Source organism: Staurois parvus, unplaced genomic scaffold, assembly GCF_062004578.1.
Source record: "Staurois parvus isolate SC_StPar_1 unplaced genomic scaffold, SC_StPar_1.0 ptg000357l, whole genome shotgun sequence".
NCBI classification, from domain to species: domain Eukaryota; kingdom Metazoa; phylum Chordata; class Amphibia; order Anura; family Ranidae; genus Staurois; species Staurois parvus.
The window spans coordinates 2,985,578-3,012,214 of record NW_028318153.1 but is presented as its reverse complement, the minus strand read 5'-3'; the positions used below and the strand labels follow the sequence as shown (position 1 = coordinate 3,012,214).

General features: G+C 43.5%; 1 protein-coding gene across 1 annotated transcript in view; it reads right to left on the bottom strand.

The window, feature by feature from the left end:
* The window catches only part of LOC149456567 (spermatogenesis-associated protein 7 homolog), a 215,475-nt gene that overhangs the window by 145,372 nt on the left and 43,466 nt on the right, over positions 1-26,637 (bottom strand). The window contains exon 2 of the mRNA XM_089684816.1: positions 25,311-25,403. Coding sequence (XP_089540942.1) covers positions 25,311-25,403 — 93 coding nt within the window. The remainder of the gene's footprint in view (positions 1-25,310; positions 25,404-26,637) is intronic.

The following is a 26,637-nucleotide window of genomic DNA, read 5'->3' as shown; positions in this document are numbered from 1 at the left end:
GGGGGACCCCTGAGTGCCTAATAGGGTGGAGAAATGGAACTACAGCATATCTCAGGTTCCCAGAAGATTTGCAGTATTTTTGTGATAGACTTAAACTACAAAGACTGGAGATCCCTGGTTGGGAAGAAGAACACTGGGAAATTAGAATAAAAGGAAAGGAGCGCTGGCAGCCTGTTGGAGGGAGGAGGCGGGGGGAGGGGGGGGGGAGGGGGAGAGGGAGAGAGATAACGTTGGGGTTTTTTTTTTTTTTTTTTTTTTTTTGTCTCTCTCTCTCCCTCCTGTCTTTTTCTGCCTTCTCCCAACCTTCTCCTAACCACTATTATTGAGATATTCAGGGAGGAGTTAGGGGTTGGGGGGGAGGTTGGAGAAGGGGGAAAAGTGGTCCATGGGTGGAGTTCTTTATTTTTTTTTGCCCTGAGATTAAATCAAAGGTGGATTGTATTTCCACAAATGATTAGTAGGCAAATAGTAGGCCTAAAAAGAGGGGGGGGGGTGGGAGGGAGGGGAGGGAAGTTGGGAGGGATGGAAGCTGGGTGGGAGGGAGGAAGGGGAGGGAGGGAGGGGAGGAGGTACGGGGTCAATACTCTGCAAGACAGAAGAGATAAAGAGGAAAAGGCAATCAGGAAGAGGGATGGAGCCAATTGGGAACGATGGAAGAAATACAGTTTATAACATATAATGTGAACGGGCTGAGTTGCCCAGGGAAGAGATTTAGGTTGTTTAATGAGTTACATCATAGGGCGACGTCAGTGGTATTTTTACAGGAGACACACTTTGAGATAGAGGCAAATGTAAAACTGAGATCCAAATACTATCCAACATGGTACTATGCAGATTCTCCAAGTAAAAGAGCAAAAGGGGTTGCAATAGGTTTGGCAAAGAATATGAGATTTGAGCTGGAGGATAGAAGAACCGACCCGGAGGGGAGGTTTTTATTCTTAAAAGGCAAACTTCAGGGGATTGAGTGCACTTTAGCCAATATATACTGCCCTAATAAAAATCCGGAGATATATATGAAGGGTCTGTTAAAAAAATTAATGGAATTTAAAAAAGGGCGTTTGATAGTAGCTGGAGACCTAAATTTCTGTATGGACCCACAAAAGGATAATACCTCTTCTGTGCAAAGAGAGGGGAGTAGGTCTCTGAGAGCTTTGAAAAAAGCGATGCATGAATACCAACTAGTGGACATCTGGAGAATAACGCATATGAAAGACAGAGACTATTCCTTCTTCTCGAATGCACACGAGATATACTCGAGATTAGACTACATCTTAATAGACCACCAACTGATAGATCATCTGGTTAAAATCGACATAGAAACAAGGACGTTCTCGGATCATGCTCCGGTTGTGATGAAAATGAGATGGGGAGGAAGGTGGACTGGAGGATTGGGGTGGAGGTTAAACGAGGCTCTTCTTCTAGATGAGGATATAGTTCAAAAAATCGAGAAAGAGATTAAGGTATATTTTAAGGAGAACGAAACAGAGGGAGTATCGATAGCTACAGTTTGGGAAAGCCACAAGGTATTTATAAGAGGAATCTTGATCGCGGCAGGTGCAAGGAAAAAAAAGGAAAGAAGAGAGAGGGTCAGTAGGCTCTTAAAAGAAATATTGGAACTGGAGCAGATCCATAAGAAGAAAATAACAATAGATACGAGACAGAAGCTAGTGGATAGAAAAGATGAGCTAGAGAGGTTGATGGAGGAGGAGAAGAGAAGAGTATACAACAGGGTTTTGAACGAGAGATATAGATGGGGAGACAGACCAGGAAGATATTTAATGAGAGCCTTGAATAAAAAGAAAAATAGGAACTACATAGAAAAGATAAAAAGTTCAAAGGGGGAGTTGGTCCACTCAAATAAAGAGATTATTAAAGTGTTTACGGAGTATTATAAGAAATTATATAATATCAGTACCCAAGGCCCTCTAAAAGAAGCCCAAGAGGAAATTAATAAAAAAAAGATGACATACTTAAAAAATGCGGGATTACCAAAACTAAGTGAAGTACAATTGAAATCCCTAGATGCAGAAATCTCCCAGGAAGAAATTAAAAGAGCATTGAAAAGCACAGGGGGGGGAAAAAGCCCAGGCCCGGATGGTTATACAGTTGGGTACTATAAGAAATTCAGTGAGGTATTGCTACCCAAGTTGGAGAAATATATGAATGCTCTGGGAGGTGGGACGGAAATGAGGAGAGAATCCCTACAGGCCCATGTAGTACTTATTCATAAGGAAGGAAAAGATCCATCTCAGTGCTCCAGCTATAGACCTATTTCATTACTGAACACTGACACTAAACTGTATGCAAAGGTGTTAGCAAACAGGTTGAGGGATCTGATGCCTGAATGGATCCATGGAGATCAGGTGGGCTTCGTACCAGGGAGAGAAGGTAGAGATAACGGCTTGAGAACCCTGATGCTTATTCAGAAGAGTAGAAAAGGGAAAGCCCCGGTGGTGCTCTTGTCGATTGACGCAGAGAAGGCATTCGATAGAGTGGACTGGGGCTTCATGATGGATAATTTAAAAGTGCTGGGGATAGGCGATAGAATGCGAGAGTGGATAAGCAAATTATATAGTGAGCCTACTGCAATCATCACGGTAAACGGGGAGAGATCAGAACCCATTGGAATGTCTAATGGGACAAGACAGGGCTGTCCACTGTCCCCTCTGTTATATGTATTGTCACTCGAACCTCTGTTGTCAATAATAAGAAATAGTGGATCGGTAAAGGGAATACAGATAGAATCCACAGAACATAGAGTAGCGGCCTTTGCGGACGACTTATTGTTCTATGTGGGGAATCCTCGAATAACTCTCCCAAATATAATGAAGATTCTGAAGGAGTACGGTGAACTTTCAAACTTAAAAATTAATCCAACGAAAACAGAGATCCTGAATATTAATATACCAAAGAATGAAAAAGAAAAACTACAAAAAGAATTCCCCTTTATATGGAGAGAAAAAGAGATAAAGTATCTAGGAATAAAGCTTACTGCCTCACTTAAGAACTTGTATAGATTAAATTATATATCTTTGATAAATGAGATCAGGGAAGATTTAAAAAGATTAGAAGGAGGAAACCCAGCCTGGATAGGACGTATAAACCTAGTCAAAACGGTAATTATGCCTAAAATACTGTATAGATTTCAAATGGTACCAATTAAAATTCCAGAGGCCTTCTTTAAGATAATGAAAAGAATGTTAACAAAATATATATGGAGGAATAAGAAACCCAGAATAGCATATGAAACATTGAGTAGGACTAAAGAGAAAGGGGGAATGGGTCTACCAGATGTCAAGAGATATTATAAAGCAGTGGTTTTGGCAAGAATATATGACTGGACATTTAACCATAAGGGGAAAAGTTGGGTAACAATTGAAAATGATCTTAGTGGCACTAGATTGAGTCAGATGATATGGGTCCCAACACAGTTTAGGGGAATTAAAGAAAGCACAAGTATGTACACATTAAATGTTTTTAGGGTATGGGACACTTTACACAAAAACATGAAATGGGAATTCAATTCTATATTAATGCCTCTCACAAATACTGAGTATTTCCCCCCGGGAAAGAATAAGATATCAGGGAGATGGTTTAGAAAGGAGGACACCCAACTGAGTGATGTCTTGGTGGAAGGGGAACTGAGATCACTTAAAGATTTAATAGAGAAGAAGGGAGATATTTTTATCAGAATAGATGAGTGGAAGTATCATCAATTGAAATGTTTTATTGGAAATCTACCGAAACCCCTGAGAATAAAACAGGAGTGGAATATGTTTGAAAGGTTGTTGGGGACACGAGGTGATGGGAAACACGGTATTTCAAAAGTGTATAGAATACTCACAGAATTAGACACAAACACAAAGTCAACTTTTATTACAAAATGGGAAAGGGACATGGGAGTTGAGTTTGACGAAGATAGACAGAGAAAGATGTTTAGATTGATACACGATAATGTTAGTATGAGAGAGGTTGAGGTTAATTACAAGTGTATGACACGATGGCACATTACACCGAGTGTAGAGCATAAGATGAATGGGGAAAACTCAAATAAGTGTTGGAGAGGATGTGGAGAGATTGGCACGGTGTTTCACATATGGTGGGAATGTCCGAAAATTCAGGCCTTTTGGAAGACAATAGTTAAACTGATTGAGGAAATAACCGAAATTGACATAGGGTTAGACCCAACGACGTGCCTCCTACACAAGGTAGAGACATCTGTAAATAAACGTAAAGATTCAGGTATTTGGTACTTCTTGAATGCAGCGAAAGGGCTGATACCCAAGTTTTGGAGAAGAGCCGAGGTACCGAAGGAGGAAGACTGGATTAACAGAGTGAACCAGATTGGTAGAATGGAAAAATCATACCATATGCATGAAGATAGGATGGGAGTGTATTCTAGGAGATGGGAAAAGTGGGAAAGAGCAAGATTGAAGGAGAAATATAAGAAAATATAAACTAAGAGGTTAACAATAAAATGGATAAGCCTTATTAGATCAGAATGGATTGGAGTCTGCAGAGGGAAGAGGGGGGATGAGGGGCGGGAAGGGGAGATAGTGGGATGGGAAAGAAAAGAGTTTTTTTTTAATAAGGGAAAGATAGAATTGTTATAAATGTTTATTTGTATTGAGAATTTTTTTTTTTCCCCTGTTTTGGGACTTTTGTATTAATATGAAAAATTTAATAAATATTTAAATTAAAAGAATGAATGGGAAGCAGCAATGTACAGGCCCATACATTCACTGTCCAGTGCAGCTGACAGTGAATGAAAGGAATTGCAGAATCTGTGTATTCAATTCCTTTCTCTGTCTGAAAAGTGAGACATCAGGGTCTGCTTAGACCCCTGATATTTCAAATAAGACTCCCCCCCACTGACTTCTCTAGAGCCTCTCCCATCATCTGGAGCTCATTACTCTAATCTGTCCTACTATCTCCTGCTCTGTCCACCTTCAGGTGATCCCTGTAAACTCATCTCTTCAGGAAAGCCTATTCTGCCTCCAGCTAATAGACTGTGCTTTTACTTTCTCCATCAGGTCATCATCCCCACACAGTTATCATATGTTTGCAACATTTGCCCTCCCTTTTAGATTGTAAGCAGGACCATCCTAACCCTGTTGTATTGAATTGTATTGTAATTGTATATATATCCTGTATAATAACAGTCATTTATTTTGTTTGTTTTAAGAACATTTGTTCAATTTTCTAATCATCATTGGGTTACTTAGTGATAGGTAGTCAGTTTGATCTTCCAAGCCAACAGCTTGAAGACAAACAATCCGAAATCGAAGTGATGAAATCCTTGTCAGTTCCAGTTTCTGAGGTCACACAGTGGGAGGAACAAGATCAGTTCCTTTCACTGTGTCTGGAGAAGCCGATGCCACCGGTTGCGTCCTTACCGGGCTCCCCGATGGGACTGGAGAGCCCAGTAAATGCGGTGGTGGGAACCACCTGTAACAGTGATCCAGTGGCTCTGTAGCCTCTAGAATCACCTAATGTAAAAAATGATACTGGATCATGGTTGTAGCCTCAGCCATGATCCCTGTATAACCACCTTAATACCAGGACATATATGTATGTACAGTGGTATTGAGTATTTTTTTTCATATTTCTTCAGTTGCTTCCTGGTTTTTGACCTAGGCCAAAATGCTGTCCCTTCCCAGGAGTCTTCAGGAGGGGAGGAGGGACTTTCTAAGCCAAGCAGACCCTTCTGTCTACATGCCTGAGCTAAGGGCAGATGGATTTCAGGAAGTTAATGCTACATGAACCATCTGCCTTTACTCAAGATGGCCATGGATAGAATGCTAGGGGGGTACTTTTCAAAGTGATTTATCAACAAAATAAAGCATGGAGACATGGATGAGGGAGTTTGTTTTTAATATTGAAATGAATTAAATAGTGTTTTCAGTTTGTGGTGCTCAGATACAATAAAGTTCCTCTTTAAGGCCCCATTCACATTTCTGCGTTTCCGATCGCATGGAAAGCCACACAGACAATGCACTCTTTGCAGTGCGATTTGTAAACGGGCTGCAAATGCGCATCACACTTTTGTTGGCATTAAATGGTAACAGCACCTCAAGAGAGTGGGTAGTGGGTGTGTGTTTGCCACATGTTCTGTTGTGCAAAAAACACATTGAAAACGCACCAAAAACACAGTAAAAAATGCACCATGCTCCACTTCACAAAACGTACAGGAGCTTCTTTAGGGCGTTTGTTGCGCGTTATATGTGACACATGGTAATGCTTTAAAAATGTGAAAAAAAAAGTGCGCAAGGCGGAATCAATGGTGGAGAAGGATCTGGGAGTTCTGGTAGATCACAAGCTTAATAATTGCAGCAATGCCAAGCTGCGGGTTCTAAAGTGAGCAAAATCCTCTCTTGTATTAAAAGAGGTATAGACTCCAGAGAGAGAGATATCATATTACCCCGGTACAAATCATTAGTAAGACCTCATCTGGAATATGCAGTTCAGTTTTGGGCACCAATTCACAAAAAGAACATTGGGGAACTGGAGAAAGTACAGAGAAGGGCAAGCAAACTGATAAGAGGCATGGAGGAGCTCAGCTATGAGGAAAGATTAGAGGAACTGAATTTATTCTCTCTTGAGAAGAGGAGATTAAGGGGTGATATGATCAACATGTATAAATACATCAGTGGTTCATATAGCGAACTCGGTGTAGAGTTATTCACCCTGAGGTCATCACAGAGGACAAGGGGGCACTCTTTACATCTGGAGGAAAAGAAATTTAATTTCCAAACACGGAAAGGTTTCTTCACAGTGAGAGCTGCGAAAATGTGGAATAGATGCCCTCAAGAGTTGGTTCTGGCCAGCTCAGTGGCTTGCTTTAACACTTTCCGGCCCGGCCTATAGCAGATTGATGGTTGGGCGGGACACTCCTCATTGTGACTGGGCGTCATATGACATTCTGTCAAAACGAGCCACTCATGCGGCCGCGGAGCGACACGATCTGACATATCACTACACTGGCCCGTTGCCAGTGTCATGTGACCGCTGTGACCAATCACAGCAGATCACATGCCAATTGTATACAATGGATGGCTTCCTGTCATGCCATCCATTGTATACAATTATGTTGTTACCTGTGACTGGTCAAGGCAGTCACATGATACAGACAGGGCCAATCACAGCCCATCTCTATCATGTGATCAGTTTTGCCCAATCACAGCTAATCACAACAAAAGACTGAATGAATCAGTTTCATTCAGTAACATTGACTGCAAATATTAATGAAATACATTGGTATTAGCAATCATAATGTGTAAAAAAAAAAAAAATCCTTATCACTTGCCCAGAGTAGTTCAATGTTACTATGGTCACAGTCTGCAGAAAAATAAAATAGTAAAAAAAAGAAAAAAATTGTAATAAAAAATGTAAAAAATAATAGAAACATTTGAAAAAATATATAAATTCAATTATTATTATTATTATTTTCACCAAATAAATGTAGCAGAATACATTTTGACCTAAATTTATGAAGAAATGTTATTTATTTGCAAAATTTTATAACAGAAACAAAGAAAAGTGCCTTTTTTTTCAAGTTTCAGGTGTTTTTTGTTTTATTTAGCAAAAATAAAAAACTCAGTGGTAATTAAATACCACCAAAAGAAAGCTCTATTTGTGTGAAAAAAAATTATAAAAATTTCATATGGGCACAGTGTTGCATGACTGCGCAATTGTTGTTCAAAATGCGACAGCTCTGTAAGCTGAAAACTGGCCTGGGCAGGAAGGGGGGAAAAATGCCCGGCACTGAAGTGGTTAAAAAAGGCCTGCGTTCTTTCTTGGATACACAGAATATAACTGGATATAAATATTATAATAGTGTAGCGCTAAATAACTAAATCAAACTAACTTAATTATACACGTGATAGATAAATATCATAAATCTAGTGACACAGTACTTAGTGTCTAAAATGATCTAAGTGCTCATACCATAAATAATTTGACTCATAAGTAATAAAAAACTTCATAAGACATGGTAATAATAAAAAATATTCAAAAAATAGTGTTAGTGCCACTCAAAAATAGATAAATAGTGGGTGATCGTGCCAAATCACTTATATTAAATAAATTGTCCAATATCCAAAAAAACATAAAAATATTTTTAAAAAATAAATAAAAAACATAGAAAAATATTTTCCAAGTGATGCTTAGATGCACATGCAGTGTGTTGATAAAGTGTCACTCGTGCACAAGTCCACTCTGCTACTTTGGCTGCAATGCCTCCTCACCTCCTTTCAACGACCCCTAGGGGCCAACAAGCCTCTAGGATCACCCTGGATCCTCAACACTCCCGGATGATGTCTCTCGGGATATCCTCCTATATGTCTCCTCCACTCCTCCACGCCTTATGGAGTCCTCTACCACGACTCACTGTGGACACTCACTCTCACAATAGTGAGTTCAAAGAAAGAGAGAATCCTCCATAGTGTAGTATTTTAGCAAATTCAGCATTTATTTAAGTGAGAAGAATAAGAGATAACTCACATTTCCCGTACAGCATATCCTTCTCCCCTGCATGGGTAAACTGCACTCATGTGGTCTCTTAGAAAATGGCGTCCGTACCGGAAGTGCGTCACTCCGGACTCCGGAAACAGCGTCTCTGCGTGCCTACGCGTTACGTCACGTACCTCGTGACTTCATCTGGGTCAGACCCAGATGAAGTCACGAGGTACGTGACGTAACGCGTAGGCACGCAGAGACGCTGTTTCCGGAGTCCGGAGTGACGCACTTCCGGTACGGACGCCATTTTCTAAGAGACCACATGAGTGCAGTTTACCCATGCAGGGGAGAAGGATATGCTGTACGGGAAATGTGAGTTATCTCTTATTCTTCTCACTTAAATAAATGCTGAATTTGCTAAAATACTACACTATGGAGGATTCTCTCTTTCTTTGAACTCACTATTGTGAGAGTGAGTGTCCACAGTGAGTCGTGGTAGAGGACTCCATAAGGCGTGGAGGAGTGGAGGAGACATATAGGAGGATATCCCGAGAGACATCATCCGGGAGTGTTGAGGATCCAGGGTGATCCTAGAGGCTTGTTGGCCCCTAGGGGTCGTTGAAAGGAGGTGAGGAGGCATTGCAGCCAAAGTAGCAGAGTGGACTTGTGCACGAGTGACACTTTATCAACACACTGCATGTGCATCTAAGCATCACTTGGAAAATATTTTTCTATGTTTTTTATTTATTTTTTAAAAATATTTTTATGTTTTTTTGGATATTGGACAATTTATTTAATATAAGTGATTTGGCACGATCACCCACTATTTATCTATTTTTGAGTGGCACTAACACTATTTTTTGAATATTTTTTATTATTACCATGTCTTATGAAGTTTTTTATTACTTATGAGTCAAATTATTTATGGTATGAGCACTTAGATCATTTTAGACACTAAGTACTGTGTCACTAGATTTATGATATTTATCTATCACGTGTATAATTAAGTTAGTTTGATTTAGTTATTTAGCGCTACACTATTATAATATTTATTCACTTTGAGCACTGTATTTGGTTATCAGTTGGAGTGTCAGCGGCTGCTAACTAGGGAAAAGGGAGGGTGGTCCATACAAGCGCAGGAGGATCTCTAATATATAACTGGATATAACCTTTATAGGTGAAGTTGATCCAGGGAATATCCGATTGCCTCTCGGGGAATCAGGAAGGAATTCTTTCCCCTGCAGGAGCAAATTGGATCATGCTTTGCTGTTTTTTTTGCCTTCCTCTGCATCAACTTTGGGTATAGGATTGTGATTTTTTTTTTAATGGTCGAACTGGATGGACTTTTGTCTTTTTTCAGCCAGACTAACTAAGTAACTTCCAGGTATGGGGGCAATGTGAATCACGTCCCTTCCAAAAGATAGTGTTGGTGCTTGCTGATTGGCTAATCACTATCACATGGGGGTGGAGAGAAAGTAGTCATCCCCATGCAATTTCTTGATCACATGTGTGTTGATTCTGAAGAATGAAGCGATGCTCATTGATGCACCTATAGAATTTATGACGTTTTTTAATTTGTTTTTGAAGCATTGAAAAAGCTTCAAGAGTGTTTTATAAATGCCCATGATAGTGTTGTTTTTCTAGTGGGAGGTGATGTATAGGCAATGATCTACTCTGAGGCATGGTTAGATTGTGGTTGGATAGCAGACAAAGTTGATCCAGGGAATATCCGATTGCCTCTCGGGGGATCAAGAAGGAATTTTTTCCCCTGCAGGAGCAAATTGGATCATTTGCTGGTTTTTTTGCCTTCCTCTGGATCAACTGTGGGGGGGGGGTTTATGAACTAGAAGGACTTTTGTCTTTTTTCAGCCAGACTAACTATGTAACTATGTGAGTTCCCACTATGTGCAGATGTGAATGGGGCCTAACAGCAAATTACGTTTTGAAATAATTTTGAACAACATTTGCTAAATCATGGAATGTGCTGAGAATTTTTGTACGACTCACCAGAATAGTTCATTCAGAAATCTACTAGTATATGGCCAGCTGAAAAGTTTAGTTTCCGTTTGATAGCTACAGATACTGCATGAGTCCGTATTAGCGATGATCTTGGCGGCATCCTGACTGAATGGGGTTAAGCCGCCACCACAGTGTGAAGATGACACAATATTACAATATTTAAACATAAGAGTTCGACAAAACGATTAGCATAGAAATTCATCTGCATAATTGCAGAGAAAACACGCTTGCCACAAAACACAGTCGTGCCTCACGGCGGCCAAATCCCATTAGGAAAATCAAGAGGCAAGAAATCATGCAGACAGTTCGAAGGGTCATAGCAAGCAATGGAAATAAAAACACAAGGCTAACAATAAACAGATCATGGGCTGGAGTACACACTGAGGGTTTTGCTGCGATAAATAACCAGACAAAAGAATTGCTAGGCAAGAACTTGGATCCATGAGCTGAATGGAAAGCATGCTCTAAAATGACTTAAAGTGCACCTCTTATTAACTTATTAAAAAAAACATAAAATATTTGCTGTGAGAATGCTTCAGCATTGATCCCCATAATATATCTATCATGTTTATTTCCTGTGGTCCGCAGCACCACTGAGTTGCCATTATCAGGAAAATACAGCATTATGACCACTAGATGGAGCTGACAATCGTAGTAAATAAACAGGTCAGACACATTACGGGAATTTTTCACCATAAATAGAACCGAAAAAGTCCACCTAAATAAATTCTTGACATTTCACAATGTACAGCAACAATATTTTTCTAACAAGCACCACATTTTATTTTTACAAAGCAGTCAGTGAACTCCAGTCTGGTGACTTCTCAAAGGCTGAGATCACATCAGTCTGCTGCAGGAAGCATTTTCTCAGTCTCCTCTACCCTGGTGATCAGACTGCAACGCTGTAACTTTGTAACAGGTCACTAGGGGGCCTACTTAAAAAATTATTTCCTGAGTGAATGTAGTAGCAGCCTCACAAAAGTTGTGAATTAACCACTTGCCCTCCAGAGGATTTATCCCCCTTCCTGATCAGGCCATTTTTTGCGATACGGAGCTGCGTCACTTTAACTGACAATTGCGCGGTCATGCAACGCTGCACCCAAATTAAATTTATGTCTTTTTTTCCCACAAATAGAGCTTATTTTCAGTGGTATTTAATCACCTGTGCTTTTTTAATTTTTCACGCTATAAACAAAAAAAGACTGACAATTTGGGGAAAAAAAAACTATATTTTTGACTGTTTGCTATATAACATATCCAGTAAAAAAAATTTAAAAATCAAATTTCTTCATAAATTTAGGCCAAAATCATGTCTTTGTTATAAAAAAAATCCCAATATGTGTAAATTAATTTGTTTACGTGAAAGTTATAGCGTCTACAAATGGCGGTATATATACTGGGATTATTTTTTTTAATACTAGTAATGGCAGCAATCAGCGACTTCTAGCGGGACTGCAGCGGGCATTCTGACACTGGGGGGAACTGACTATCACTGACATCACCAGTGACACTAATACAGTGATCAGTGCTAATAAAAAGCACTGACACTGTACTAATGACACTGGACAGGAAGGGGTTAACATCTGGGGCGATCAAAGGGTTAACAGTGTGCTGTGTGTGTTTTACTTGGGGAACATACTGCTGTGTATTTCTCTGCTGTGCGATCGCCGGGTGCCGATGGGGAATATCCGGCTGGGACCTGGTGAACGACATCTGAAGCCACCAACGGTGGCGCAGGTAGGGCAACGCGCGTGCGCCCCCTACCCAGGAATGCGAAATCACGTACATATACGTGATTTTGTGCACTGTAGCAGTAATTCTGCTATAGGGCTGTAGAGAAGCAGTTAATACCATTGCCTATGTTTTTTAACCCCTTCATTTCCAAGGGCAAAATAAACCTTAAAACCCATCCCCAATTTTGCAACTTTCTAATCTAAAATATACTGACCCTGACTTTTCACCCCAAAACTTTGACCCTGATCATGATCTTTGATCCTTACCTTGATCCTAACTCTAACCCTGTCACTGATCTAGTTCAAACCTTGATCTAGCTATTTTTTTCTTTATTTTTTTATTTTTATATTATTATTTATTTTTTTACACACTTTTGTTTGTTTACATTTTTCTCCCCAGTCAAGGAGAGAAAGATACATTGCAACTTTCTCTCCATTCAGAGGAAAAAAAAGAAAAACAAACAGGGTGGGCTGCAAAGTGACTGATCAGTGTGATAGCCAATCAGAGGTTGGTTCAATCCCAGCCATGGCACCACCTGCTTCAAGTTTGCATGTTCTCCCTGTGCCTGTGTGGGTTTCCTCCGGATACTCTGGTTTCCTCCCACACTCCAAAGACATGCTGGTAGGTGAATTGGATCCTGTCTAAATTGTCCCTAATATGTGTATGTATGAATGTAAGTTAGGGACTAGAGATGAGCGAATTATTCAAAAATTCGGTTCGGCTGATTCGCCGAATTCGCCGAATAAATTCGCTTCGAGCCGAATATATTCGCTGCGAATTTAACTTATAAAAAGGGTGTTTCTAGGCTTCAGAGAGCCTTTATATTAGTGCAGAACACTGTACCTTTAATTTAAATGCCCTTGGAGTCTGCTGGGGAAGAGAAATAATACTGTCAGTAAGTATGACATGCAGATGAGTGCCGTCGATCTTAGAATCACCGCACACTTCACTCATTTGGGCAGTCACGGGGCCAAAACCAGAGTGTGGAGCCACAGTGTGGCGGTGGAGGCAGCAGCAATGGGAGGCCATACAGCACCCTATGACAAAATGGAACCCACCAGCAGTGTGAGGAGACCTGAAAGTGGCACATGGCAGAGTGTGGCGATGGAGACAGCAGCAATGGGAGGCCGTACAGGGACCCATGACACACTCTGGACCTGGCAGCAGCATGAGGAGGCGGTACAGGGGCCCATGACAGATTACGGGCCTGGCAGCAGCATGAGGAGTCGGTACGGGGGCCCATGGCAGATTACGGGCCTGGCAGCAGCATGAGGAGGCGGTACAGGGGCCCATGGCAGAGTGGCGGAGCGTAAGCAGCTAAAATTGAAGGCCATACAGAGGCCTATGTTAAAAAGTCCCTCCAGCAGCAGTGTGGGGAGACGACTATCAAGAGTCCAATGGCAGAGTGGCGGAGCAGAAGCAGCTTCAATTGAAGGCCATACACAGGCCTAGGTTTAAAAGTCCCTCACAGTTAATTCCAATAACGAACTCTACTCCTCCGTGCAGTCTAGTTACGAGACCCTGGGCAGGTCTGGGTCCAATTTGTGGTAGAGACTGGTTTTGTTCAGCCATGCTTGAGCGAGTAATAACAGGTCTGTGCTGCCCTTTGGTGTCTGGCTTAATGCGCACAACACTGAACGTCCCAGCATTTGTCAACGATTTGCCGTTAAGTGATGCAAACCTGCTGAACCACGTTCATGAGGAGCCGGTACAGGGGGCCATGAATCAGTATGGACCTGGCAGCAGTGTGAGGAGACCCGAAAGTGGCACATGGCGCAGGGTGGCGGTGGAGGCAGCAGTATTCGGAAGACATACACAGGACTAGTTTAAAAAGCAGAAGCCGTCAGCAGCGTGAGCAGACGACAGAGGGACATGGCGCAGGGTGGCGGTGGAGGCAGCAGTATTCGGAAGCCATACACAGGCCTAGGTTAAAAAACGGAAGCCGTCAGCAGCGTGAGCAGACGACAGAGACACATGGCGCAGGGTGGCGGTGGAGGCAGCAGTATTCGGAAGCCATACACAGGCCTAGGTTAAAAAGCGGAAGCCGTCAGCAGCGTGAGCAGACGACAGAGGCACATGGCCCAGGGTGGCGGTGGAGGCAGCAGTATTCGGAAGCCATACACAGGCCTAGGTTAAAAAGCGGAAGCCGTCAGCAGCGTGAGCAGATGACAGAGGCACATGGCGCAGGGTGGCGGTGGAGGCAGCAGTATTCGGAAGCCATACACAGGCCTAGGTTTAAAACTGGAACCCAGCAGCGTGAGCAGACGACAAAGACGCACATGGCAGAGGATGGATCTGGCAGCAGTATGAGAAGGCGGTACAGGGGCCCGTGGCACAGTGTGGTGATGGGGGCTACAGCATCTGGATGCCAGAAAGTGGCCGATAGGGCTATATACTGCATGGAATTATAAAGTTGTAAAGACAGCGGCCTATAAGGCTATACACACTATAACAATCATGACTTGATTGACCATTGGCCTATAAGGCTATACACAGCATGAATATCATGACTTATTCTGAGAGTGGTTTGGAAGGCTATATACAAAAAGTAATTCATGAGCTGTCCGGACAGCGGACAATAAGTACATATATACAAATCAATTCATCAGCTGTCCAGCCAGCGGCCTCAAAGGCGACACATATAGAAAGCAATTCATGAGCTGTTCAGACAGCGGCCTCTAAGGCGACAGATAGACAAAGCAATTCCCGAGGTGTTCAGGGAGCGGCCTGAACGGCTAGGTTATTACTAAATATATTTTTGTGGCCAAACATCGGCCTATAAATAGATGTCTACACAGTGACAAAAAATTATGTCGCCAGACAGCGGCCCCTAAGGCGACAGATATACAAAGCAATTCCCGAGGTGTTCAGTGAGCGGCTTGAACGGCTAGGTTATTACTAAATATATCTTTCTGGCAAAACATCGGCCTATAAATAGATGTCTACACAGTGACAAAAAAGTAGGTCGCCTTACAGCGGCGTATCCTACAAATTGACATTATAAGAAATGGTTTAGACCAAAAAAAAAAAAACTTTGATGCGATGCTATACCTTAGTAGATTGTGGAAAGTCGACAAGTCAAGCGTAACTGTGTACATTACAGAAAATCTTAACAAGACAACCAAACATGTGGCCAAACCGTGACCGATACAACAAGTTAACAATGTAAGAAACAGGAGGGGGCCAAACCGTGGCCAATAAATAAACAGTCCACCTCATTGATGAGATGGACAACACGTGTCAAATAAATATTTAAAAAAATTGCTATTCCATCGGTCTGGAACTGGTCGACTATAAATAATTAAAAAGTTTAAATTCATGTGACAGTCGTCCAGCGACGTATAAATAATTTAAAAACACCAATTCATGAGAGGCCCGACCAGCAGAGTATAAGTCATTAAAAATGTGCAAAACATGAGTCGGCCGACCAGCAGCCTCTCAATAAAATATATATACAAATGTATGGATTAGGTGGAGGTCTTCCATTTGTCCCTAATAACATGTTTGGGGCATGATTCATGGCGGATTTAGTCAGTTGTGTCAGGAACTGGTGGTTTGAAATCCAGACTAATACACGCCTGATTCATTTTCACAAACGTGAGTCTCTCCACACTTTGGGTGGACAGTCGTGTCCTCCGCGGAGTTACAATACCTCCTGCCACACTAAACACGCGCTCCGATGCCACGCTACTGGCCGGGCATGACAGCCTTTCAAGGGCAAATTCAGCTAGTTGGGGCCAAAGGTCAAGTTTCGTTGCCCAGTAGTCAAGGGGATTATCTACCTCGGTTGGCAGGGTGCTGTCCAAGTAGGCCCAAGCCTGTTGTTTGAGGTCCTGCTCCAGGTCCACCTGATGCTGCTGCTGCTGCGGCTGGTTAGTAGTTTCCTCACTGCGCTGGTGAAGAAAGCTACTCATCATCGACTGCAGACTGAGGCAGCCGCTGCTGGTGGAGCTGCCACTGCTCCTACCACCCCACCCCTCCCCTGCTGCCATGGCAGCGGAACGTGAGCGCACAGGGCCCACAGTGTCTGAGGATGGACGTTGGCGCAGAAAGGCAGAGACCAACTGACTACATAGGTGGTTTTTATAGTACTTTATTTTGGCCTCCCTCTCAGCAGGTGTGAAAAAGGCCACCATTTTTGAACGGTAGCGAGGGTCCAACAAGGTGGACAGCCAAAAGTCATCCCTCTGTCTGATGGTTATTATTCGGCTGTCGCTACGCAAGCAACCGAGCATGCTATGGGCCATTTGTGCCAAGGAATGCGAGGGACTCCCTGCCTCCATCTCCACAGCATACTGCCACGGTGCGTCTGGGTCCTCTGTCTCCTCCTCCTCCTCTACCAGATGCTCCTGCTCCTCCACTCCTGTCCGCTGAGTGGAAAAACCACCCATTTCACTCAATAATTCCTGAGCACCAATGTCCTCCTCTACCTCCTCCTCTTCTTCCTGTCCTGCCCCCACAGGGGTCATGTGGCGTTGAGATCTGAGCGCCACGTCTACCGCACCCTGACCAGCCATTGTTAACAGCATTTGTTCCAGGACGTGCAACAGAGGAATGACGTCGTTCATCCCATAGTCCTGCCGACTCACGAATAGCGTGACCTCCTCAAAGGGCCTGAGCAAGCGGCAGGTGTCACGCATGAGCTGCCAATGGCTGACATCGAAGTTACACAGGGGAGTACCTTTATCCGCTTGTAACATCAGGAAATCGGTGATGGCCTTTCGCTGTTCGTAAAGGCAGTCTAACATATGTAGGGTTGAATTCCACCTTGTTGCAACGTCGCAGATCAGGCGATGCTGTGGAATTCCGTTCTGCCGCTGCAGCTCAAGGAGGGTGTGCTTTGCGGTGTAGGAATGGCTGAAATGCATGCAAAGTTTACGTGACATTTTAAGGATGTCTTGCAGTGGGATGGTGGATTTTAGGAACCGCTTGACAACCAGATTGAACACGTGAGCCATGCATGGCGCATGGCACAACCTTCCTTGACGCAGAGCAGACACCATGTTCTTTCCGTTGTCAGTCAACATGGTTCCGATTTTCAGTTTGCGCGGAGACAGCCATCTGTCGATTTCTCTGTTCATTACACTCAGAAGTTCCTTCCCTGTGTGACTACATTCGCCAAGGCATACCAGGTGCAGCACAGCGTGACACCGTTGCGCCCTGCACATGTGATATGCCGGTCGGGTAATGGGACTTGGCACGGGGGTGGCGGCTGAGGACACGGCGGAAGAAGAGGTGGTAGAGGCGGACATCTTTGCCGGGCCAAGGACGTGCAAACGTGGAGGCAAAAGCGGCGTGACCTGTCCAAGTTGCTGGTGCGGCTGTGCCGGCACCACGTTCAACCAGTGGGCCGTAAATGACATGTACTGTCCCTGACCGTAGTTACAGCTCCACACGTCGGCGCTGCCGTGCACTTTGGCAGAGACCGACATGCTCAAAGACTGGCCCACCATCTCTTCTACATGTGAATGCAGGGCTGGCACTGCCTTTTTGGCAAAGAAATGCCGGCTTGGCACTCTCCACCGCGGCTCGGCACAAGCCATCATTTCTCGGAAAGGTGCTGAGTCCACCACTTGGAAAGGGAGGGACTGCAGCACCAGCAACTTGGACAGGAGGACGTTCAGCTTCTGCACCGTCGGGTGCGTGCTCGCAAACTGTTGTCTCTTGGAAACGGATTCCAAGAAAGACTGCTGACGGAATCCGTGAAGAGGAGTAGCAGGAGAAGGAGCATCTGAACGAGCGGAAGATGCCAACGAGCGACAACTCCCCTCAGCAGAGGTGTTGGAGCCTTGACTGGCTGATAGAGGGCGATTGACGTCGGGTGACGGAGCAAGTAACGGAGCGGGTGATGGAGCGGGGGCTGGGGCAGGCAGAACCGCCGTATCTTTATCACGGTTTTCCCAGGCCACCGAATGGCGACGCTGCATATGCTGACGCAACGCTGTAGTCCCAACATGGGCCCCCTGGCCACGCTTGACTTTCTGGCCACATAGTCGACATACGGCTACGTTTACTTCCTCGGGCGGCTTGACGAAAAATTGCCACACCGCCGAGTAGGAAACTTTGCCCCCGCTACTCCTCACTGGCTGACTGCTACTTCCTCCGTGCACACCGGCACCACTACTGGCCGTGGTGGTAGGCTGCAGTGGAGCTGGTGCTCTACTCCGTGGCCGTTTGGCTCCACTGACACTGCTGCGACCCTGCTGCCTCCTGGGCAACCCACCGACTGTTTTGCTCGCTGGCAAGCTGGCACCCTCTTCTCCTGATGATGCGGAAGCAATAGCCTGATGACGACGAGGCTGCCAAGTGCGATCAGCCTCATCATCATCAATTAGGGTCTCCGCCTCACTACTAGCCCCCTCAGCTGCGTGTGGGTCAGGAGACAGACCTGTCTCTAGACCGGCTACCGAGCCACTCTCCTCGCCAGTACTTCTTCGCCTGGCTGCTGAAGAGGCGGATGTTTCCCCCCGTTCCTGACCGCCCTCTGTTAGCTCTTCCTCACTGTACAGTGGGGCTGAGCCCACAGCATGCGATACTTCGCTTGGTGAGGGAACACCAAAGGACAGGGGCAGGTCGAGGACACGTGATTTCAGTGGGCTTGCTCCCGGGCCATGCCAACTAACGGTTGTGTCTGACGTACCCACCGACCGTTGGCTGTAGGTGTCAGAGGTGACCTGGGAAGAGGAAGACGACCGAGTCAACCAATCGATGACGGCAGGGTTGTCGGTGGAGACACGACCGCTGGATGACACCGGGAGCACTGGCCTCTGGCTGCGACTAGTGCTGCCTCGACCCCTTCCTCTGCTGCCACGTCTCCTCGCTCCTGAAACATTGCCTCCTCTGCCACTCCTCTGCGTGTTGTCTGACATACTCTTTAATTCAATAAGCACCCCAAATATAAAACCGGATTTAACTCTTTGAACGTACAATAGTGGTTGTGAAGCAGAAAGTCAGTTTATTTAGCACAATCGGTCAATTGCAGCTTGCCATTGGCTGTAAACTGTACGTTTATGTCACTGGAATGCACTAATCACCCAAAAAATATTACCGCCACCCGGCGTGTATATGGATTTAACTCTTTGAACGTACAATAGTGGTTGTGAAGCAGAAAGTCAGTTTATTTAGCACAATCGGTCAATTGCAGCTTGCCGTTGGCTGGAAACTGTACGTTTAGGTCACTGGAATGCACTAATCACCCAAAAAATATTACCGCCACCCGGCGTGTAAATGGATTGAACTCTTTGAACGTACAATAGTGGTTGTGAAGCAGAAAGTCAGTTTATTGTACACAATCGGTCAATTGCAGCTTGCCGTTGGCTGTAAACTGTACGTTTATGTCACTGGAATGCACTAATCACCCAAAAAATATTACCGCCAGCCGGCGTGTAAATGGATTTAACTCTTTGAACGTACAATAGTGGTTGTGAAGCAGAAAGTCAGTTTATTGTACACAATCGGTCAATTGCAGCTTGCCGTTGGCTGGAAACTGTACGTTTCTGTCACTGGAATGCACTAATCACCAAAAAAATATTACCGCCAGCCGGCGTGTAAATGGATTTAACTCTTTGAACATACAATAGTGGTTGTGAAGCAGAAAGTCAGTTTATTTAGCACAATCGGTCAATTGCAGCTTGCCGTTGGCTGGAAACTGTACGTTTATGTCACTGGAATGCACTAATCACCCAAAAAATATTACCGCCAGCCGGCGTGTAAATGGATTTAACTCTTTGAACGTACAATAGTGGTTGTGAAGCAGAAAGTCAGTTTATTTAGCACAATCGGTCAATTGCAGCTTGCCGTTGGCTGGAAACTGTACGTTTATGTCACTGGAATGCACTAATCACCCAAAAAATATTACCGCCACCCGGCGTGTAAATGGATCTAACTCTTTGAACAAACAATAGTGGTTGTGAAGCAGAAAGTCAGTTTATTTAGCACAATCGGTCAATTGCAGCTTGCCGTTGGCTGGAAACTGTACGTTTATGTCACTGGAATGCACTAATCACCCAAAAAATATTACCGCCACCCGGCGTGTATATGGATTTAACTCTTTGAACGTACAATAGTGGTTGTGAAGCAGAAAGTCAGTTTATTGTACACAATCGGTCAATTGCAGCTTGCCGTTGGCTGGAAACTGTACGTTTCTGTCACTGGAATGCACTAATCACCCAAAAAATATTACCGCCAGCCGGCGTGTAAATGGATTTAACTCTTTGAACGTACAATAGTGGTTGTGAAGCAGAAAGTCAGTTTATTTAGCACAATCGGTCAATTGCAGCTTGCCGTTGGCTGGAAACTGTACGTTTATGTCACTGGAATGCACTAATCACCCAAAAAATATTACCGCCACCCGGCGTGTAAATGGATCTAACTCTTTGAACGTACAATAGTGGTTGTGAAGCAGAAAGTCAGTTTATTGTACACAATCGGTCAATTGCAGCTTGCCGTTGGCTGGAAACTGTACGTTTGTGTCACTGGAATGCACTAATCACCCAAAAAATATTACCGCCAGCCGGCGTGTAAATGGATTTAACTCTTTGAACGTACAATAGTGGTTGTGAAGCAGAAAGTCAGTTTATTTTGCACAATCGGCAAACTGCAGCACCAACTGTGCACGACAGCCACCAAAAAAAAAAGGGTGTATGTCACTTTAAATTTTCGATTCTTTGATAGCTGTGGCCCTAAGTAACGATTCTGTGTCTCTGAATAACGATTCTGTGTCCCTGAGTAACGATTCTGTGTCCCTGAGTAACGATTCTGTGTCCCTGAGTAACGATTCTGTGTCCCTGAGTAACGATTCTGTGGCCCTAAAGTCTCTGTGGCCCTAACTCTGTCCCTTAATACACACAGGTCTGTCTCTCTTGAATGACCGGAGGCTAATGGAGAATTCTAAGATGGCCGCGATTTATAGCTCCACCATTACACAGTGCTGGCTGGCTGCTGATTGGCTAATGCGATCACATGTCATGAATGCATTATGGGTCAGCGCGCCTTGTCTGCGCGCCTTCCCAGAGATCCCCGCCCCATCTTCTCTGTCCATTTTCTCCGTCGCCACACGTCGCCGCCATTTTTGGGAAAATTCGATTCGTGCATCCGAAGTTTGCTAATCTTCGGATTCGTCGCGAATAGAATTTTTCCAAATCTTTGGAACGAATTCCACTTCGTCATGTTCGATTCGCTCATCTCTATTAGGGACCTTAGATTGTATGTCCCTTGAGGATTAGGGACTGATGTGAATGTACAATATATATGTAAAGCGCTGCGCAAATTGACGGCCCTATATAAGTACCTGAAATAATAATAATAATTACTTGGAGTTCATCTCTCAATTAATTGCCTAACCTCAGACTAAAACCAGAACTAACCCTAAACTAACCCCTACAACTAAAGTATTCACTAAAGCAGAGTACTGATTCATCCTGACAGTTCCCAGTGTCGTGATGAAAACTAACATTGCTGAAAACTACAGATCCCTCATCAGACAATTCTTATTTCATGTCTGTTATAACAAGAAAGCGTGTGTTCACCATGTATCAGGGGCATTACACGCCGCTAAAATCAAAGCCTGATAAGTCTGCACACCGATGGACATGAGAACAGGAAGAGTTTAAATATATTATTAGATAGATGAGAGAGAATGGGTGATTTGGAATGCACATAAAGCCTAATTCATGATTATTTTATCATCGCTCCCTGTATGACTTATTGATTTTATACTTGCTCTGACATATGTGTATACTATTATTTACAGTGGTTCTAAAGGCAGAAGGTTTTTTTTTACCTTAATGCCTAATAGGCACCATGAAAACTGGGTGTTTTAAAAATGCCAGTAGCGTTAGCTGTATAAAGTTGCATTAAAAATGTGAGTTTTTCCGCATTTTTAGTGTTTTTCCACATTAGTGTTTTTTAGCACAAAAATAAAGTTGGCTCAAAAATGCCAGTTTTCCGCATTTTACCACATTTACAAGCGTTAGAGCAATTTTAATGCTAAAAAACTTCTCTTGAAACCCACTAGTTCTGGGTTTTTTTCCAGTCAGAAAACACCCCTGCCAAAAAAACGCTGTTTAAAGCCTATGTGTGCACACATAGGAAAACATGCTGGGCAGTTTACTGACTAGAAAAAAACGTCAGAAGACAAAAACAGCATCTGTAAAAATGCCCAGTGTGCATGAGGACTTAGTGTCCACTCCTGGTGTTGATGAGATGGAAAGAAGAAACCAGGGAAGGGAAAATTAAGGAGACAAAACATTAGCTTTAGTAATTTATAGCATTTTTACAGGTACATGAAAGATTTTCTTTCTTCCATCTAAGAGCTAAATCACACATTGTGCAGTGACAGATGTTTGAATGCATTGTAAAATAGCGGTCACCACAAGGACACACAGAAAACAATTGTTTTCCTTGTGTTGCATTCACACTGCAATGCAGCCCAGAGCCGCTCTACAGCATGATGCCATAAAATGCTGCAATTATTGCAGCACACTGTACAGGATCACATGGCACTGTACAGCAGCTGTACAGCACCATGAATGAAGAGTACATTTTGTACACTTCAAATAAAGTTTGTCCAAAACAACCCAAAAAAAGGGAGCTGTTTGATTGCGCTGAATCACGCACCACACCTGCCCCCTACTGCTGCCAGGAACAGACAGCTGTAGGACAAAAAAAGCACTCCGGCAGCTGTCCTTTCCTGTGTGGACGCAGCTTAACCCCTTTGCGCTGGCGCCTCCCGGCCCTTTAAGTTTCAGAAGCTGTTAGGCGGGGTAGGGTTTTATGGTCATGTGACTGCAGTGATTTGCTGTCACAGCGGTCACATGATCGGAAAAGGTCCCGATCGCAAGAGGAGATCGGGACCTTTCAGTGAGTCACGGACATACAGTTGCAAGAAAAAGTATGTGAACCCCTTGGGATTACGTGGAGTTTTGCATGAATTGGGCATAAAATGTGCTCTGAATGTCATCTAAGTCACAACAATAGAAGAACACAGTCTGCTGAACATAATACTACACAAACATTAGATGTTGCCATGGTTTAATTGCACATAACATGTAAACATTCACAGTACAGGGAGGAAAAAGTATGTGAACCTTTGGACTTAATAACTGGCTGACCCTCCTTTGGCAGCAATAACCTCAACCAAACGTTTCCTGTAGTTGCAGATCGGACCTGCACAACGATCTGGAGTCATTTTGGATCACTCCTCTTGACAAAACTATTTCAGTGTAGCAATATTCTTGGGATGTCTGGTGTGAATCGCTCTCTTAAGGTCATGCCACAGCATTTCAATCGGGTTGAGGTCAGGACTCTGACTGGGCCACTCCAGAAGGCGTATTCTGTGCTGTTGCAGCCATTGTTTTGTTGAATTACTTGTATGCTTTGGGTCATTGTCCTGTTGCATCACCCATCCTCTGCGGAGCTTCAGTTGGCGGACAGATGGTCGTACTTTTTCCTGCAAAATGTCTTGATAAACTCTGGAATTCATTTTCCCATCAATGAAAACAATCCGTCCAGACCCTGAGGCAGCCCCAAACCATGATGCTCCCTCCGCCATGTTTTACAGTGGGGATGAGGTTTTGATGTTGGTGTGCTGGGCCTTTTTTTCTCCACACATAGTGTTGTGTGTTCTTCCCAAAGAACTCAATCTTGGTTTCATCTGTCCACAGTATATTTTGCCAGTAGTGCTGTGGAACATCCAGGTGCTCTTTTGCAAACTTCAAACGTGCTGCAATATTCTTTTTGGACAGCAATGGCTTCCTCCGTGGTGTCCTCCCATGTACTCCATTCTTGTTTAATGTTTTCCTTATTGTAGATGTGTCAACAAAAATGTTAGCATGTGCCAGAGATTTCTGTAGGTCTTTAGCTGACACTCTGGGATTCTTCTTACCTCATGCAGCATTCTGCGCTGTGCTCTTGTAGTCATTTTTACAGGACAACCACGCCTAGGGAGAGTAGCAACAGTGCTAAACTTTCTCCATTTGTAGACAGTCTGTCTTACCGTGGACACATGAACATCAAGGCTTTTGGAGATACTTTTGTAACCCTTTCCAGCTTCATGCAAGTCAACAATTCTTGATCGTAGGTCTTCTGAGAGCTCTTTTCTGCTAGGCATGGTTCACATCAGACAGTGCTTCTTGAAACCAGTAAACCCAAAACAGGTGTGTGTTTTTTAAAGGCAGGACAGCTGTCAGAAACACATCCAATATCATCACACTGATTGGAGTCAAGGTTGGCTCACTCCTGGCTCCAATTAGCTCTGGGAGAAGTCATTAAGCTAGGGCCTCACATACTTTTTCCTCCCTGCACTGTGAATGTTTACATGTTATGTGCAATTAAACCATGGCAACATCTAATGTTTGTGCAGTATTATGTTCAGCAGACTGTGTTCTTCTATTGTTGTGACTTAGATGACGTTCAGAGCACATTTTATGCCCAATTCATGCAAAACTCCACGTAATCCCAAGGGGTTCACATACTTTTTCTTGCAACTGTATGTGCTGGGAGCATGCAGGGCACGTGCTCTCAGCACATATGTATTTTCAAATGATATGCAGCTGCTCAGCATCAAGGCCCAGACTCTGAGCGACCGCATATTTGTGTGCGCTCGGCATGTAGGAGTTAAGTTGTCTCTGGGAAAATATACAAGATGTCCCTTTACAACTCTGTAGACTGCAATTGCCAGAATTGCTCTTTTTAAGCTTTTATTATATGTTATCCCCAAGTCTAAATCAAAGTATGTCATAAAAATGGAAGATTATATTTAAAATTTGAATGAGTATGTTGATGGTGAAGGAGGGATGAAATAGGAACAGTAAAAAATAAGCAGATTAAAGATCAGCTCTAAAGTCATCTAAAACTTTATAAAATGTTTAGTTATCAGACATTGGAGGCAAAAGGAAATCTTCCAATCTTCCTGTTCTGGTGACAACTATACTTCGAGCTATGTTTTTCAGACAAGGAGTAAACAGTAATATCCCCAGTGAGACAGTGATAGCAAAAAAGACATTGGTTTTTTACTCCCTTCTCTATCTAAAACAAATAAAATACACAAAACATATTCTTGGCTTTAGATACATTTTAAGATTTCCCAGAATCCCTTGTACCTTTGGCAGAATGGAGATTTCGGTAGTGTGCCGCCATGTGATCCTGGAGGAGGAACTGAGTTGACAAAGAACAGGAGGATCCAGGAAACAAAGCTGGAGAAAAAAAAAACAATAATATTCTGTAATATTCTGATGATCACCATAAACACATAGAATGTATGATAGCGGCCTGATTATTATTATTATACAGGATTTATATAGCGCCAACAGTTTGCGCAGAGCTTTACAACATGAGGGCAGGCAATACAGTTACAATACAATTCAATACAGGAGGAATCAGGGGCCCCGCTCATTACAGCTTACAATCTAAAAGGGAAGTCCAAATGATACAAAAGGTAATAACTTTGGGAGATGAGCTGTTGGAGAAGAAAAAAGTACAGTTGTTAGGTGGAGGCAGGATATGCTTCTCTGAAGAAAAGGGTTTTCAGGGATCACTTAAAAGTAGACAGAGTAGGAGATAGTCAGACAGATTAGGATAGGGAGTTCCATAACATGGGAGGGGCTCAGGAGAAGTTCTGGAGGCGAGCATAGGAGGAGGGGGCAAGGGAGTTAGAGAGTAGGAGGTCTTGGTGGAAAGAAAAGAACAATTTGCCTGGTATTTTTGGTATTTTGATACTAGATTAGTGATGAAGTTGTGGATGGCTTTGTAAGTTGTTAGTATTTTGAGTTTAATTCATTGGGTGAGCGGGAGCCAGTGGAGGGATTGGCAGAGAGAAGTAGCAGACGATAAATAGTTGGTGAGGTGGATGAGTCTGGCAGCAGTATTCATGATGGATTGAAGGGGGAATATCCTATGTAATGGTAAGCCAAGGGAAGGAGTTGCAGCAGTCAAGGTGATAGATAACCAGGGAGAGAATCAGAAGCTTTGTGGTGTCATTAGTTAGGAAGGGTTGTATTCTGGAGATGTTGCAGAAGTTGAGGCAGCAAGCTTTGGAAAGTGATTGGATATGGGATGAAAAGGATAGTTCAGGATTACAACTAGCACCCTAGCATGCAGGGACAGGTTGATAGTTGCACCATTGGTGTTGACGTTGTCAAGTCACTGGAAAGGAGCATTTGGGAAAGGATATATTATGAGCTCGGTTTTGGATAGATTGAGTTGGAGGAAGTAGTGACATCTTGACTGATATGTCTGTTAGTAAATTAGTGATACGTGAGGATACTGATGGGTAAGCTGAGGGGTGGAGAGATAGATTTGGGTGTCGTCAGCATAGAAATAATATTGAAAGCTATGAGGGACTTTCAGCTGACCCAGGGAGAAGGTGTAGATAAATCTTAGGAAAGGTCCAAGAACAGAACATTGGGGGACCCCAATGGAAAAGATTAG